A 17,357-nucleotide genomic window follows, 5' to 3' on the forward strand; every position below is an offset into this window, starting at 1 on the left:
GACTGCGGCGCGCAGCTGGCACGTCATCGACCTGTTCCGTGGCCACTACCATGGCAACCGGCCTTCCGAACATGGCCGCCCCGCGCGCTTCGAAGTGACGAAGGCCGCGGTCGTTGGCGACGTTCCCCGTCGGTGGGGGGAGAGACTTCGAGGAGAGGAAGGTGAGCGGCGGGCTCGCGCGCCCCTCAGTTGCGCCCCGAAAACGGCCCCTCCCTTCTCCTCCGTCGTAAGGGCCCAGGACTCCCCGCTTCATAGCGCTCCCTCAGCGCCCCCTCCTGCTCCATCGCCCTCCCTCATTCGGTCCCCCCCATATAGAGCTCTGAACCCCGCTCGGGCTGCATTCGGACAACCCTCCCCGCGCAGGTTTCAGCCACAGGCCATTGCTCCTGCCCGCTTCCCGTCAGCCCTCTGCTGGCCCGGCCCGGCCCGGCCCGGCCCGGCCCTCCGGCCGCCGCCTCTGCCTCGCACTCGCGCTCTGCGGCGCTCGAGAGGCCGCGGCACGCAGCTGGCGGTGGCCCTAGGCGGCCCGGCCTAAGCAAGGGGTGGCGGGACATCTGCGCGCCGACAAGGGCGGGGGCCGTGCCTGTGGAGGGCAGTGCCGCGGAGGACCCTCACAGGAGCTGGGGCTGGGCGGGGGGAGCGGGAGCGCCGGGGCACGTGAGCGAACCTGCGGGGCAGGATTCGTGGGCAGCGCTGTCGAAGCGTTCGCAGGACGGCCCGGACGACGAGGAACGAGCGCCGACCAAGAGGCGGGCTCAGGAAACGGGGCTTGGCTACAAGCTCTTCGCTGGCCTTCCAATGCCTGCTTCCTTCTGACAGCTGCTGGGAAGATAACAAGGGAGGGCAGATAACCGGCAGAGCACGTGAGGCCCACGTGCTCGGGCTCACTGCTGCCATCATTCGAAGGTGTGGCCCCCTCCCTACCCTTATCAGGTGTGGGGAAGCTACGTGCCCCGATTTTCTGTTCACTGTGGCCACCTCTCAGCATGCTGGTCCTTGCCTGCCGCAGGAATGTTTAAGCCAGGGGTGGGGAACCTGTGCCCCCCCGCCAATGATGTTGGACTCCAGCTCCCATTATCCCTGACCACTGGCTATGCTGGCTGGAGCTGATGGGAGTCCAACAACATTTGGAGGGTTACAGGTTCCCCACCCCTGCTTTAAGTACCTGCAGATTTTCCCAACCATGCATAAGAGATTGCTCTGGGTCAATCTTAGAAATCCCAATGGGATATAGGTATGTAGGGCTACTTATTTTTCTAGCCCCTGCACCTTTAAAATCAGCCTGACAAACACAAATTATTTTTGTGTTTTTTTCCCTGGCCTAGAAATAAGTGATGGGAGCAACTACACCTGCTCAGTTTCTGCATGTTGGATTCCTATGAAAGGCGCAGATCAGTAACAAAGGTGGCACGTTGGAAGGAAAGGCTATTTCAGTCATCGCTCTCTGTCTTCCAGCTGCAGCATTCTACCCACTACAATACTGAGCTCAAGCAAGTTAGGATATTATAGATCAAAAATAGCACCTTGAATTGGGCTGAAAGGTTGTAGAAAAGCCATGCAAATTCCAAAGCAGCAGTGTAACATGTAACTGAAGGAATTCTGTTTGTCACAAACTGGTTCTACACAAAGAAACTTATTTTATTCTGCAGGCACTTGTATTATCCACTTTGATGATGAATTTATTTTTAATTCTTTTGGACAGGAAGGCCAAGATGGCAAGATGATGTGATATGCCTTAGGTTAAACTTTAACCATTAAAAGTCCAGTGGTGAAACAAGAGCTTCATTGCAAAAACTTTGACTCCAGATCTCCTCCAAATATTATATCTAAATCTCCGTTGGTAAGGAAACCAAAAGCACTATTTCTCACTATTTGTTACTAGTGAATGCATGGCTTTGCATGGGTTCATTTGAACCCATTTATTTAGCTCTTAGTTTGATACAGCGAAGTCTTGAAAACCATGCAGCTGTCAAGTTGGACAGATGCGCCCACCCCATTTGAGTAAAGCCATGCCCGCTGGCGCCCCTAGGCATCACCCCTGCTATGGTGCACTGCTATAGCCCCCTGAGGGTGGGCTGTGGGGCAGTACAGCTATATAACTATTCCTCCGACTGCTGCCCTTGGCTTCAAGCTGTACTGGCTGCAAGCTAGGCGGTGCTTGGGGAAGTCTTCCACCTAGTGACTGAAGGTGGTACTGCAGGCTTCAAACACATAGTCACATTTAAATTAATGTGTATTAAAAACCAAATAATCCAAGGCCCCCTTAACATGCATGCCAAGTTTCAGATGTCTAGCTTGTTCACTGTCTTGGAGCTATGGCACAGGAAGACAGGCACACCTTTTATTATAGATTAATCATTCTGTGGACTGATTTTAAAGCACTTCATACATTACCCTGTTTCTACCTGCAATACCCCTTTGAGAAAGGTCACTGCCATTCCTGTTTAACGGCTGGAGATAACTGAGGCTGTGATTGCAACTTGCCCAACACTCATTGAGTTCAGTGCTGAATCGCCCAGGTCTAAGTCAAGAACTACCTGTTGGACTCCTCTGACTCTGATGCCTATTATTTAACTTTAAGGGGGAAAGGGCAACATGAATATGGCAGGTGTCCTCCCTGTCATAGGCAAAAAAGCTGGCTCACACGTCTTTCCTCATGATTTAAATGTAGTGAGGCATGGGACTGAAATCCTAATCTGATGCCATTTGTATTTCCCTCCACCTGGTAGAGAACTGAGTTTCCATCCTTCTTTTCCTTTCTAGCTGAAGCCAAGAGATGGAGCCCCCTGAAGTGACCATCATTGAAGGCGTAGGGGATGAGGTGACTGTAGTGGCTGGCATTATGGTCCTTATCATGGCCCTCATCCTGGCCTGGCTTTCCACATATGTTGCGGATGGCAGTAACCATCTTCTGGGAACTGTTGTGGCCACTGTAGATTCATCAGTGATCCACCTGAGTCCCACTGAACACTACGTGGGGAATTCAGTGTCAGAACAGTCTGAGCCCCTGGGTGCTGCAGAAAGTGCCGAAGAAAAGGCAGAAGAAGGTCCTGCTTCTGACTCGGGCTCTACCGTTGAGCAAGGAGATAGCAGCAGTGGTTCGGATGCTACCGTAGATCATCTGTTGGACATTCAGGGTCTGCCCCAAACGACCTTTTCCATTGAGGGTGTTTGTCAGGAGAACCATAGAATTTCACAAACGGCACCTGTCGTGAAGGAGGGTGAGCCAAACTCGGGGTTTATCAAAGTGCGCCTCAAATTCCTCAATGACACAGAAGAGGTGGCCACTGTGAAGCCGGAAGACACCATTGGCATCCTCAAGAGGTAAGTGTCATTGGATGTGTATGAACACACACACCTAGTGTTTCTTTTTCTGAAGAACAGTTCTGCGTGGCTGGGTTTGTAAACGGCCATCAAATCCAGTATAGAAAATTATGGGAGCAGCAAAAATCTGAGTGTGAAGTGCCGCACCCTCAGATTAACAATGTCTACTGCACACACTTGTTTTTGAATTTAAGGCAAGTAAGGATGCAGTCATATGGGTTGCGCCCTTGGTACTCCTAAGTCCCTGAACTCGGAGGCTTACAAGTGTCCTATGCCTTGCACCTCCTGCACTGTGTGTAGTGGAGGCTTTGGGGAGAGGGAGGGAAGAAGGCAGGGGCAGTGATAGGAAAAGGTGTCTTGGTCTCTTCTTCTCCCTCCCCCCGGGCGGCTCTCTCCATGCCGGAGGGGGAGGGGCGGGGAGTGCAGTTTTTTGACTACGAGGTCAAGGTCGGAGCCCTCTCTCTGACCTCATATCCAGGAAACCAAAGCATCCTATGTCCCCCAGATGCTGCCTCAGGGGCATAGGATTGTTCTCTAAGTAACTTACTTGTTTTGACCATAAGCCTTAACAACAATTCTAAACTATCAATACAAACATAAAAGCCAAGAGCAGTACTTGCACAGGTATCTCATACATAGATTTGTTCAAACCATGAGAAAAACATGATTTGATAAATGGGATACAAGATGTCAAAATGTATGCAGTCATTAATCATTAAAACAATCCACTACATGTGCAGAAAAAAACCCTTGGGCAAAAACCGTCGTCTGTGAGAGCATATAAAGCCACTTTTTCAGTTGCGTATTTCTTGCTAATGTTAAAACAAGTGCTCTCGCATTGTTGGATACAGTCTTAATAATGATATTTCACATTTATAGAGCACTTTAGAATGTGCAAAGCACTTGATGTACATAATCTCAGTCTTTATAATGGCCCTGAAAGACGGGCCATATCATCGATGTAGAGTGGAGAGTAGTAGCTTGGCCACCAGGAAGGTTCATAGCTAAGGAGAGATCTGCAGGCTCACTGTTCATCCTCTTAACCACTGCACTGATTCACCAGCTGTTGTTTCTCACACGTGTACATCTTTATTTATTTATTTAATTTATTAATCACCCATCTGGCTGGTCACCCAGCCACTCTGGGTGATGTACAGCATATCATAAAACATTTTTAAACAAAATTCTACAATAAAAACATTTTCTAAAATACCCTAACCCACCCCAAATGCCTGCCTGAACAACTATGTTTTTAATGCGCGACGGAAGCTCATTAAAGAGGGGGCATGGCAGAGTTCCATAGGGAGGGAGTTCCACAGAGTGGGGGCCACCACAGAAAAGGCCCTCTCCCTGGTCCCCACCAGTCTAGCTGTCCTGGCTGATGGGACAGAGAGAAGGCCATCCGAGGCTGATCTTGTTAAGCGGCCTGTCTGGTGTTGCTGGAGGCGCTCCTTAAGATAGGCTGGGCCGGAACCATATAGGGTTCATCTTGTCCATTCTATTGAAGCAACTGGCTTAGGACTGAGGCTGAAAAGTCCCCAGTGACTGATTGCCTAAAAAACTGTAGTGCCGATGTCCAAAATATCTGGTCAGCCTGGTGTAGGGTTTCCATATTAAAGAAATGGTCTTGACTGCTGAAAAATGCTAGGCACCAGCATCAGGTTTGAAATATTTGTCTAGCCCTGCTCAGGCTGATTTGAACACATCATTTTTAACAGGAATGACAGCTGTAAGCTGTCACTCCTCTACATCCTGGCTAATAATGTCATGAATCTCACCCATAGTTGCATTTGTGCCTTGAAACGAACTCTTGGAGCATTCACAGATGTAGCCGTGGGAAAAGGGCAGATGATTTCACAGACATTGCATAATCAACAGGTAATTAGAGGCGCAAGTTATCCTTGCATCTGCTAATGTTTAACAGGTGGGTCTCTCACCAATTTCACCTGAAAAGGAGGGAGGGTCTCAGTATATTACCAATGTAAAGGTTGTATCCCTCCCAGTGTGTTTGTAGTCTGAAAGCCGGGACAAAATGGGAAAGGGTGAAGAATAAGAATATGCAGATAAATGCTCATTCTTAGGTAAATGATATACCTGTCTTTGTTTCATTGATTTTCATAAGTTTTCTTCAATACTGAAAATTGACTGGCAGAGCACAGTTCCAGTGTTTGCTTTCTCTTTCCTCTTTATATATAAAAAAGGGTAAGTCAAACACAGGCTAGTAGAGGGTCTTCACTCTCTTTCCTTTTGTTGGCTGGAGAATGGCTGGCTGCTGATGGAATGTGGGAGGGGAGCAGCTGTAATTGGCCAGGGGAGTTCAAGCAGGATGGTGGGTAGAGATGTGGGTTGTCCTGAAGATTTTTGAATTGGGAAATGTTCTGGAAAATTTTCCAGAAGGTTTTCCTAAACAAATTAGGGTAATCTGCATTGGAAAAAGTTCAGTTTGAATCAGAAATTTTTCTGGTGCCTTCAAGCAGTCTTCTCCAACCTGGTGCCCTCCAGATGTCTTGGATTACAACTGCCAGCATTCCTGACTATTGGCCCTGCTGGCTGGGGCTGATGGGATTTGAAGTTCGGCACAGGTGGAGGGCACCAGCTAAATAAATGCCCCAAGTTCAATTTTTTGTCCCAATAATCCATAACTGTTGGATCTGAAAAATTTGAAGAAAAAATTAAAGCACACTTAATGTGTCTTCAATGTTAAATTATGTAGATTTATGAGAATACTTGTAAAAATGCAGTGGAAGTACATGCTATTGTCTTTACATTGTTTAAATTTAAGAAAAAGACAAATGTACTGAAAACTTGACACACTAATACATTTGAGCAACCCAAAGAACTCTGTATGATACTCTGACAACCACTCATCTACAACTTTGAAGCTGCGAAGCTTGCCTAGATTTGTATTTGCAGTTGGCATCCATTCATTGTTAATAATGAACTTCTGAACTGGAAACATTTCTGCAGGAAATAGAAAGCATTAGCCCTGCGAATGCGTCTGCCCCACAAAAGCATCTGCCACACATCACTGCTGATTAGAGGGAACCTTTGCAGAGGTTGCTGATACTTGACCACTTTGAGTGGCATGAGACTTGTTACACATAAGCATCTCTGATGATAGGAGGCAGGGCTGCATGCTGCAGCCTTGGTTTTTCCAGGATTTTTTTGGTGTTTTATGTACCGCACACTGACTTCCACATCCCATATGGCAATTGCTACTTGCAGATGTCCCAAAGAGCCTTTTTACTTATGGGTAGGGAAGTGTTTCATTGCTTATTTTAAAGTATTACATCAGCATCTTTTCTTTGTCAGATTTACGTGTTGCTTACCTCGTGTTCTTTCTTTCTAAAGCAAATACTTTCCAGGCCAGGAATGTCAGATGAAGTTTATCTACCAGGGCCAGGTTCTGCAGGACCAAGCACGGACTCTCCGCTCCCTCAACATCCTGGATAATTGTGTAATCCACTGCCATCTCTCTCAGAGCACTGTCTCTGCCGTGCCTGACACCGTGGCTGCGCCACCAGAAGATGGGGGTATTGCTTTGAGTGTGGCCGACTTGATGCTTCCCATTTTTATGTTCATGCTGGCAGTCACCTGGTTTTTCCGCATCAACAACCGGCAGTTATTCACCGCCCCTGCCACCATTTCCTTGGTTGGGGTGACAGTATGTTTTAGTTTCCTTGTTTTTGGAATGTATGGACGATGAGCAGCAGTGGGGGAGGATGGAGCAGCCTTGGTTGTCCCTTAAACGGAATGCTCTTTGTTTTGTAATTCCACTTGTCAATAACTGTTGAGTAGCAAGGAAGGCTGTTATCCAGAATTCTACACTGATGGGGCAAAAAGCCCCACAAACCCCCTTTTTCCCTTCTTTCTACATTTCCTTTAGCCACAAAATTTAGATATTTTTGACAACCAACGGTAGATGAAAATGGGATAAGTATAGAAGAGCAAAGCAACACAGATTGCTCTGCTTTCCTACCTACCCAAGCGGTTGAGTGATGTCAGCCATTAGAAGCATTGCCCTTGTGCCCCCTGGCTTCTATGCCTTTAGGGAAAACATGAAGAAAAACAGTGACTGTGCAGCCACCACTATGAGGATTTGGAACTTGCAATGATGATCTTGGAGAACCTGACTAAAGTCAAGTTCCTGCCCTTTATGCTCTTAGACTTCTTCTGAGCTCCACAATAGAAGAAAAGGGCTTCTAGCTTAATTATTTGCTTGTTTAGTTTGCTGCTGCTTTAGGAAGCATGGATGACCTTGGCACATACTTCTGTCCACTCAGCTGTGATCAATTACATCGTAGTTATGTGATGACCCAGTGTGCTGTCCATAAATGTCATTGCATCTATCTATAACTCCTTTCACTGTCTGGTGGAGTTGAAGAAATGGAATGCCTGCCATCCATGCAAGATACAAGTGCATCTTGGAACCAGGTATTAGTAAGCTATGTTCTGAAGACACCTGCCCACACCTTCACTGGGTGGACTCCACCCGCCTCACCCCTTTTTTATTGGAAAGAAAGGCCCTGTCAAAAGAGAATCATTTGCATATGCATACTTGCAGGGATGGTGCTGGTGATGCAGGGATGCAATTAGTCTTCCTTTGCTAACAATGCAGGCTGTCTTGGTTTACTATCAGCTGTGCTTGGGGCCTCCTGTCCATTTTTTCAGCCAGGTTGTACATACTTTGTATGGGTGCACACTGGCATATCACCCACTGGCTGATGTCATTTACACTGATGAACACTGTTCACGGTAAGAAGTTACAACCTTAATTTCCTCTTCGTATTAAGCATACTTAGGACTTACTGGAAGTATTATAGCCAAAGGAATCTTCTTAGAATTCACTGCAACTGTCTTAGAGAAACTCTACTAGAAGACAAACATTTTTGAGAGCTGGATTTTCCATCTTGTCCTCCCTGAGAGAAATGCTACTTTAGACATTGAAGACACAAAGACTAGAACCAGGTAAACGAAATCCTTGCTCTCCACAAGTTTGTGAGCAATCTCCGTTTGAGCTTGTTAAAAGTATGTAAAATCCCACAGGCTATTTTTGAAGGAGTGGGGAGAGGTATTATTACATTTCTAGACCTCATGATTGCAGAGATATGCTTGAATTGAATAGCAACTACATCAGAAATGTCTGAAGTTTATCATTGCCAAGTAAATTTCCTGGTCCTGCTCAAAACCAGTCTCTAATGCTGTTACCACTGCTTTAGCTTTAAAATCAAGACATTTGTAAAAAGGTTGCTAGAAAGGTGGCTTGAAGTAAACCTGTGCTTGACATCTGTTATCTGAAATGTATTCTTGTAAAAATTCATGCAGATTTTAGGTGGTTGTCTTTCCATTTATGGAGTCAGCTCAAATTTGCTTTTGGACAAGGGAAATAAAGGCAGGACTGTAAATAACTACTATCCTAGTCACCTGTGGCAAATCTGAATCATCTAAGGGACTTGACAGAGAGGTGTTTGTAAATTGGAAGAGAGCGGGGGGGGGGGGGGTCCCTTTCTATCGACTGTGTGCCTCAACTTATTACCAGGTAGGCAAGTAAAATGTTTCTGGTTATAGTAACATTGTGGACTTCTTTGTAAGACTGTTGTACAGGCTGGGAGCTTCAGTATTTAGCAGTCAAATTTACTTTTAAGAGTATTATAGAATACACATGGTCTTTTCATACCACTGAATCTGGCAAATACACACAGCCTTAAGCACATGTTCTAGAGGACTGCTAACATTTAGTAATTCCTTGCAGAAACACTCTTTGTTCCACTCAAATCCAAGTTCTGTACCAAGAAAAGCTAAAGTTCTGCAAGCTGCATAATTTACCTGAGCAATTGTAATTTTGGGCTTAGCTCAGGAGCTTTGCAGACCACTGCAGTCCCTTGTTCTCCAACCACATGAGGCTGCTGCTGTCTGGCTTCTGAGATATCAGCAAGCACTGTCTCTCTTCAAGCCTGTTTTTTTCCTTTTTAAAATCACAGCATATATTTTTGCATGTACACAGTACAAAAAGATACAGAATCTTCAGGGTATCCATGTGGATACATTCATATTGTACTTTAGAGTTATAAGTAAAGCCTTTGCATTGAAAATAGAATCTAAAGAAGGAGACTTGACTAACAAACTTTTGGAAAGAAAAAGTACCCTGACAATTTCTGAATATCTTTAGGACAATGCCACCATTATTTAATATTTCAGGTGAGATCAGAACTATTAGGGTTTTGTTTTTCTTAAAGCAAAAGTCCAGGACCCTCCGGTTTCTTTGGAAGAGCAAATTCCCCACTGTATTCTAAGAGGAGCATAAAGCAGGCATTCCAAGCAACCCTTTACGAAACATTAAGTTACCTTCCACCCCAACCCAGCAGAGCCAAGAAAAACATGAAGAGATACCAAGCAGAGTTGCAGTTTATTTACAGAGGCATTCCACAATCCATGGACGGGCAGAAAAAATTACAGATCTGACAGGGTTTTTTTTTAAATCTACCTACCTGTACAGGCTGAGATTACATACACAAAACAAACAAAAAATTTAAAAAATCAGATCACAGTACAGTACTTACTCCAATGATTTCTGCACATGTTCAAAAATATCACAGGTGCAGTTTGTACATTATCAACAAATTAAAAACCTCTCATCAATCCACTCATGATAGAATACAGAGTTTTTTTCTTCAAGTGAAACAGGCCTACCTTAAAAAAAATAAAGGGTGCAAGTGCAGATACAGAGCCATATATAAAAAGACCTGTGTCATCCTCCCCCCTACTAAATTAATGTTCAGCATTCCCCAGATGCTACACTTCCAAAGTTGTCTGCAACATGGCCCAAAAGATTCTGTTGCAACCATGGAGGCTGAGCAAGGATCTCGTCTCTCACTCTTTCCCTCACTCTTTCCACCTTTGCATTACTGCAGCACTTATGTCAAGGTGGCCAACAGTTTTATAGGTACATAATTTATAGTCTGTAGCTACTGGTTGTCAGAGAAAGGTAACTTACCTTGCTAAGAGTCAAAGTGTACCTCTTCTTCCCCTCTCCCCTTGAAAACATTTGATTCAGATCAAATAGTTCAGTTAAAAGCAGATGCTGGGTAGATTTCTTTCTGACCCATGTTTACGTGGCTTTCTAGCTACATTGTCAAAAATATCTGCTAAAAGCACAACATGAAATCTTGGTTTCTAAACAATGCAGGACTAATGTTTTGCTGATTGCAAATTTTGCAACGGGACCAAATTTTTGGAAACTAGTTTGCTTTGCATGAGTAATGCAGGACATCCCTCCTCAGGACTAGGCTTTCTGTCTCCACCTGGCAAAAACCTGCCTCGGTCCCTGAATACACCCTCTGCATACTACATATCTTTTACTCAGGCAAGCAAAGTGTAGGGGGAGGAAAAGGAGCAAAAGCAGCCAAATCTTAATAGTGTTAATTGGCTGGATAGGGTGTTCCAGCCTTCAGATCTGGTACACCTTGGGCCATCATCAGTCACATGCCTGTTCTGTCCAGTGGCTACAGGTGTAGCAATAAGGAAACACAGCAGACAAAATTTGGGCTCCCACAGTCTCTAAGAGCACCAGAGAGAGGTGTGGGGCACTAGGGGAGGAGACTGGAACTTAGCCAAACCTTAAAGGCCCTATATACAAACAATTTGACATGTGGTGGAATGGTTCCATTTCAGCACTGTAGGTGATAGTTGCCTAGAGAGCTCCCTATTATGGAATTAAGCCCATGGATTTTAGAAGTGGCAAAGGTGGACCTTCACCAGTACCAAATAGTGGGCTTTTTCAGCTTTAAGAAAAAAGGAACAGGAGGGGAAAAAAGAATTGAACCTCAGCTAAGAGTCACCTATCTCAGTCCAGAGATCCAGCACAAGCAGCAGACATCATTTTTCCCCTTGGACTCTCAGTGCCTAGTGCATAAGACAGTTACATCCGTTACCACATTATTGAAAGTGGCCTGTTGCCTCTCCTGAAGTAGGCTTGTGTACAGCCACTACAGCAGGTCTGTAGGAAGAAAACCTTTTTTCACACGCAAATTGCATTATCTGGAATAAACAAGGCGGAGAGAAGAATATGCAAGAAATCTCCGGTTGTGTGGCTTCTGCACAGCTTGTTGCGCAGCACATGCCTCGTATGTTCCAGCTCCAGAAGTAGCTTTGCAATTTCAAGCCTCCATTCACACAATATAGGACCATGATTTATGGAACTAGATTTAAAACTACAGATGTTTCTATAAGGAATAAAACGGGGGCCAGGAATGAGGTGGAAGGGAGATGTAGAAAGAGAGGGAGACAGCAGTAAGACTGTAAAGACCTAATGCACATGTCCTCCCTCCCTCCCAACCTACCACCACCTATGCCCGCCAGCTTGGCTCCAATACTCCAGCAAGGTTTGTTTAGATTCATGACTGACTCAGACTGGATAAATCTATCCCTCACATATAACATGGTAGGGAAGTCTTAAAGACTGACAGCAGCAGAGCAGCAGACCACAACACAGCTGTTCTGCCTGGCCCCCATGAACTTCTCCCATGGAATGTTAAATAGAGCTATTTAAAGTTCAACAAATATTCCAATTTACAGCCAGTTTTCAGGGATGTATGAAGATTCATAGTGACATACAAGATGCGTATAAAGCAATGCAAGTCTTAGGGTATTGGCTCATCAAGGTTGGGCAAATGTAGATTTGTGCCCAATGCACGAGTTAGGAAGCCAATCACTGCACCAGCTTCCTGACATGCATATACTGGGAGAAACAGCCCATTTTATCACAACCATTCTTAATGTTTCTTTATACAAAATCTTAGAAATGCTACTGATGAGGGAGCAGACACAGTCTGGAAAGGGAGCAATAGTGACAGTAGCAAAATCAGGTCAAACCTCTCTGCCCCCATCCCAATTTACTCAGGTTGTGCAGAGGCCTGAGGATTGCCATAACAATAAGAGCATTACTCCTGCTAGTGGACCAGCAGCTACACAACCAGCCTTTTAAACAACTGAGCACTGCAAGAGCTCAGAGAGAAAGAGGCTGATTCACAGCACTGAGCCGCTTCTCAACAAAAAGGAGGCTACTGGAGCAGACGCTCTGAGACGGGAGGGCAGGCACGGGAAGGGCAACCGTTGTTCTCCACTCCCCCTCAGGCCCTTCCAAACCAGGACAAAAAGCCACAGGCAGATACACACATACACCTCCCAACCCTGTCCAGTCAGTCTCTAGTGTTGCTAAGCAATACAATGCCACCGTATATATAGTCATGATTGAACATCCACAAACATCACAATAAATAGACACGTTGAAACGGGGGGAGGAAGGAGAATGGACTGATGGAGGCGCTGTCCATCTTCAAGGCCCTGCCTCAAAACCACCATCACCCCTTTTGCCCAGAAGAGGTGGGTGCCCACTGCACGAAAACCAGTTCTTCCGTTCCACATCCAGTGGACACAACGGGCTGTGCAATGTGTGTTGGAGGCTTGGGAGGAGAGAGAAGGGGAGACATGCAGCCATCTCCAGTTTATAAAAAAGGTAAGAGAGCACAAAAAGACACAGTCCAGTTGCTTTCCTATGAACTGGGTCTGAAGGGTACTGGGGCACATCCCCCCTCCCTGCTTTTCTCATCCCAATATTCAGTTGATGTCATCATAGAGGCTGGGGGTGGGCGGTGCAAGCGGTTTAGGCTTCAGTTTCTTCTTACTGGAGCTCATTCCTGGAGCACCTCCTACCAGGCTCATGTGTGGTTTCTTCTTTTTGGTTTTTCGGGACTCTGAGTTGTTTGTACCTGGGGTGGGGAGGAGAGAGATGCACGTAAGCCTCTGTACAGGCTCCAGCTTCATTCCACATCAAAGTCTCACTCTTGCTTCCCTTTCTCCAGTCCTCCATTAACTGTGTGCCAATACACAAGCAGCAATGTACCCGACTTAGTATCTCATTGCCTGATTATTTTCAGGCCAAACACATGAACCACCTCAACTGACAAGCACCAGGTTTGAAGGAATGAGCTCAACTTTTGCTGTTAAATCTGTGATAGCCTATTCACATACGGAAGTCATCAAGAAATGAATATGCATGTGAGAATCATCCCAATGACTCAACTGACTCAGACAAACATATGAATTGTATATCCACGTAGAACTATTGTGTCTGGGGAGTTTGATAGATGATGGCCATTTCACATGATGTGCACATCATGTGACCATTCAGTCTGGATCTCCTTCAACTTCTCAATCTTCCAAGTACTCACTCCACATCAAGCTCCATATATCATTATTGCTTCTTGTGTACGCTTATCTCTGTTTTCTGCCATGCTGTGGCCTATACCTAGAACAGTTGATTTCTAGCTTCCTATACACAGGGGACTCTTCCCACCTTGATTTAATCTGCCAAGAAGTCCCTGTGTGTCTGCTATGGAATCCATGAACATGTCAGAGGATTCTGGGCTGAAGTCTCTGTACAGAAGGGGTGCCAGCCAAGTCTGGTGGACCCAGCCATCACTCTGCACAAACAACGCTATACATTGTCAGTAGCAAAGGACAATCTCTCGGGCATCTTGTCCACCATTCTTAGACATCCAGGGAAGCCTGGAAGTTTCCCCTAGTCCCCCTTGAAGGGGCAGGGCTATGTGCATTCAATGGCCACACCGTGAAAGCACAAAAATTGATTTTGTGGAAGCCCACAAATTTAATCAAATAAAACTGACCATTCCACTCTGTTTTGAGCCTTTAAGAGCTGACTATTGAGCAGTACAGAAATGTAATAAATTAATGACTGAATGAGAAACACAGGCTGGAGTATGAGGTGGACAAAATCCAAATTTTGCTCTGGCAAAATCTGAAGAGCTGGTTGTGGGTAGATATGGCTGACAGGGTAAGCCAGAATTTCCAGCGCTCAGTACTTCAGTGTCCTGGATTTTGGCTAGCATAATATATTATGCAAACTAAGAAAATATGCAAGTGTGCTGTTTAGCATACACAGGTTACAAAATTAAAGATTTTCTTGGGGCAGATTTCTCTAAACACAAAGTACCAACTGTCCCAGTCATTAAGACAGACCCACCCACCCATATTCTTACTTGCTTTCGATGAAGCTGAATCAGAGGGAGAGATATCTGAAGATCCATCCCATTGCAGTCTACTCATGAGGGCTTGACTTTCTGCCACATCAAAGCTATCATTCTCCATGTTTCCTTCAGTCTCAGGAAGTGAGCTAGGAAAAGGGGCAGATGTATGAGAAGAGTAGAAGGAGCAAGATCACCCACCCTAACTGGTGCAGCAGCTTCCTGATTGAGGTTTTAAACTGTGTCTAAAGCAAAAGCAAACAAGATATTGACACAAAGCAAATTGCTTCCCTTCTCCACCTTTCCACCCCACCCAATCTGATTGTTTTATCCAAAGAGGGAGTTTAGCACAACATTCAGGATTTCAAGCCACATACTCAAGCTCACTTCTCAGTTTAGTTACTCCCAATATTACCCAATTATTTGCTACAGACAGGAGAAAGTACTTCCCCACATAATGGATAATTATGGAAAGGACTAGAAAAAGATACGGCAATGGACACTGCCTTAGATGGCTTTAAAAATGTATTAGACAAATTGATGGTCTTATAAATGGCTATCAACTATTGCAGCCAAATGGAACTTCAAAGTATAAGAGCAGTATTGCTTCTGAATACCAGATATTCTGGGGACAAAATACCTGGCACCTGGCTGGTCACTTCTGGAAACAAAATAAACTAGACAAACACTGGCTATTCTTATGTTCCTGTCCCTTAATACTCTTTAACCCTGATGTCCTACCCAATTGATTTCCATCCCCGCCTTCCAGCCTTCATAAATAAAACAGAACACTGGATATTCACCGTGAAGGTTCCTTCCTGTTCGAAGCAAAGGAGGCATCCACTTTGGGTTATGCCCCTCCCACCGCCCAGGGCAAGGCAGGGAATGTGTGACCAGGCTTGTGCCTAGTCCCTCTATCCTGGCTCCTCTTCTCCAGTCCATGCGTGACCAAGCTACAGGCAAACTAACCGAAGGAGCCATGAAAAAATAGTGTATACAGTGATAAAAAGAGTAAAATCTGGAAGAAATAAAAACCAGTAATTAGACAGGTGGGGGGGTGGCCTGAGAGTGGAAGGCCAGGCCAGATGTGCTGTAATGTATAAGTGATTCAGCCTGGAATGTAACAGTGGAATGTGGATGCCTCCTTTGCTTCGAACAGGAAGGATCCTTCATGGTGAGTATCCAATGTTCTGGTTTGGCAAGGAGGCGCCCACCTTGGGATGTGCATAAGCCAATCAGCAGTATATGAGAGGGCTAAAATGCCGAGTCTTCCGATGCAGATACCACCTGCTGCAGTACTCTCCGCCTGAAGGCGGCCTCTGCTGAGTCGTGGCTAGACAATTTCTAGTGCTTTACTAATGCCCAAGGAGCCACTCTACAAGTTTCTGCCCAGGTAGCATTTGTGCTGAAAGCCACAGAGGTGGCCGCTGCCATGGTGGAATGTGCAGTGACATGACTGGGCTCTGGAACATGCTGCAAGTCATAAGAAGTAAAAACGCAAATCTTTATACAACGTGCCAGAATTGCGTTAAGAGTAAGACACCTTTACCCATGGTTGCTGGATGAAAGGAGATAAATGGGGAATACTTTTTCTGGAATTTTGCTGACTGCTGGAGATACATTTTCACAGCTCTATGCACATCTAGCCTTCTCAGAAGGATGGGAAAGCTTAGGGCAGAAGGCAGAAACAATTCTTGAGAATGGTGAAAGGTGGTATTATTAACTTTGAGAACAAAGGAAGTATTAGGTTGGAGTAAGATATCGTCTTTGTGAAAAACACAAAGGTGCTCTCTTAGGGAAAGGGCTGATAACTCTGAAATTCTTATGGCTGATGTTATTGCTACCAGGATGGCAACATTTTGGGATAGTATAGAATCATAGAATCATAGAATAGTATGGTTGGAAGGGGCCTACAAGGCCATTGAGTCCAACCCCCTGCTCAATGCAGGAATCCAAGTCAGAGCATCCCTGACAGATGGCTGTCCAGCCTCGTCTTGAACGCCTCCAGTGTGGGAGAGCCCACCACCTCCCCAGGGAATGGGTTCCATTGTCTTACTGCTCTAACAGTCAGGACTGTTTTTCCTGATGTTCAGCCAGAAACTGGCTTCCTGTCACTTGAGCCCATTATTCCGTGTCCTGCACTCTGGGATGATCAAGAGATCCTGGCCTTCTTCTCTGTGACAACCTTTCAAGTCCTTGAAGAGTGATATCATATCTCCCCTCAGTCTTCTCTTCTCAAGGCTAAACATGCCCAGTTCTTTCAGTCTCTCCTCATAGGGCTTTGTTTCCAGTCCTCTGATCATCTTTGTTGCCCTCCTCTGAACCCTCTCCAGCTTGTCTGCATCCTTCTTAAAGTGTGGTGCCCAGAACTGGACACAGTAGTCCAGATGAGGCCTAACCAGTGCTGAGTAGAGGGGAACTAGTACTTCCCGGGATTTGGAAGCTATGCTTCTATTAATGCAGCCCAAAAGAGCATTTGCCTTTTTTGCAGCCACATCACATTGTTGGCTCATATTCAGCTTGTGATCGACAACAATTCCAAGATCCTTCTCGCTGGTAGTGTTGTTGAGCCACATATCCCCCATCTTGTAACTGTGCATTTGGTTTCTTTTTCCTAGGTGCAGAACTTGGCATTTATCCCTATTAAATGTCATTCTGTTGTGTTCTGCCCAGCGCTCCAGTCTATCCAGATCACTTTGAATTTTGTTTCTGTCTTCCAAAGTATTAGCTATCCTGCCCAATTTGGCGTCATCTGCACATTTGATCAGCATTCCCTGCACCTCCTCCTCCAAGTCATTAATAAAGATGTGGAAGAGCACTGGGCCCAGGACTGAGCCCTGCGGTACCCCACTTGTTACCTCTCCCCAGTTTGAGAAGGTCCCATTGATAAGCACCCTTTGAGTCTGATTCTGTAGCCAACTGTGGATCCACCGGATCGTTGTTTCATCTAGCCCACTTTGAGCTAGTTTGCTCATCAGGGGCACTCTGTCA

At 45.5% G+C, this 17,357-nt stretch overlaps 2 protein-coding genes across 11 annotated transcripts in view; one reads left to right on the plus strand and one right to left on the minus strand.

The window, feature by feature from the left end:
- Positions 1-40: 40 nt before the first annotated feature.
- Positions 41-10,619, plus strand: TMUB2 (transmembrane and ubiquitin like domain containing 2). 4 transcript variants are annotated; one of them, XM_084804462.1, is made up of 5 exons: positions 41-161; positions 1,703-1,840; positions 2,764-3,324; positions 5,109-5,202; positions 6,676-10,619. In XM_084804462.1, exons 3-5 carry the CDS (start codon positions 2,777-2,779, stop codon positions 6,775-6,777), a joined length of 744 nt encoding a protein of 247 aa, XP_084660588.1. In that variant the 5' UTR covers positions 41-161; positions 1,703-1,840; positions 2,764-2,776; the 3' UTR covers positions 6,778-10,619. The 4 variants fall into 4 exon arrangements, with proteins under 4 accessions (XP_084660588.1, XP_084660586.1, XP_084660587.1 ...); XM_084804460.1 differs by lacking the exon at positions 5,109-5,202; XM_084804463.1 differs by lacking the exon at positions 1,703-1,840 and having other exon boundaries at positions 129-161.
- ATXN7L3 (ataxin 7 like 3) overlaps positions 6,940-17,357 on the minus strand; it is a 48,893-nt gene continuing 38,475 nt past the window's right edge. For all 7 annotated transcript variants that reach the window (XM_084804458.1, XM_084804455.1, XM_084804456.1 and 4 more), the window contains 2 exons: positions 14,382-14,515; positions 6,940-13,091 (listed from right to left, as the gene is read on the minus strand). In XM_084804458.1, the coding sequence (XP_084660584.1) occupies positions 12,940-13,091; positions 14,382-14,515 (286 nt within the window). In that variant the 3' untranslated portion in view covers positions 6,940-12,939. The remainder of the gene's footprint in view (positions 13,092-14,381; positions 14,516-17,357) is intronic.

Source organism: Heloderma suspectum, chromosome 6 (genome assembly GCF_057233095.1).
Source record: "Heloderma suspectum isolate Gila_16-S chromosome 6, 16-S_ref, whole genome shotgun sequence".
NCBI lineage: Eukaryota > Metazoa > Chordata > Lepidosauria > Squamata > Helodermatidae > Heloderma > Heloderma suspectum.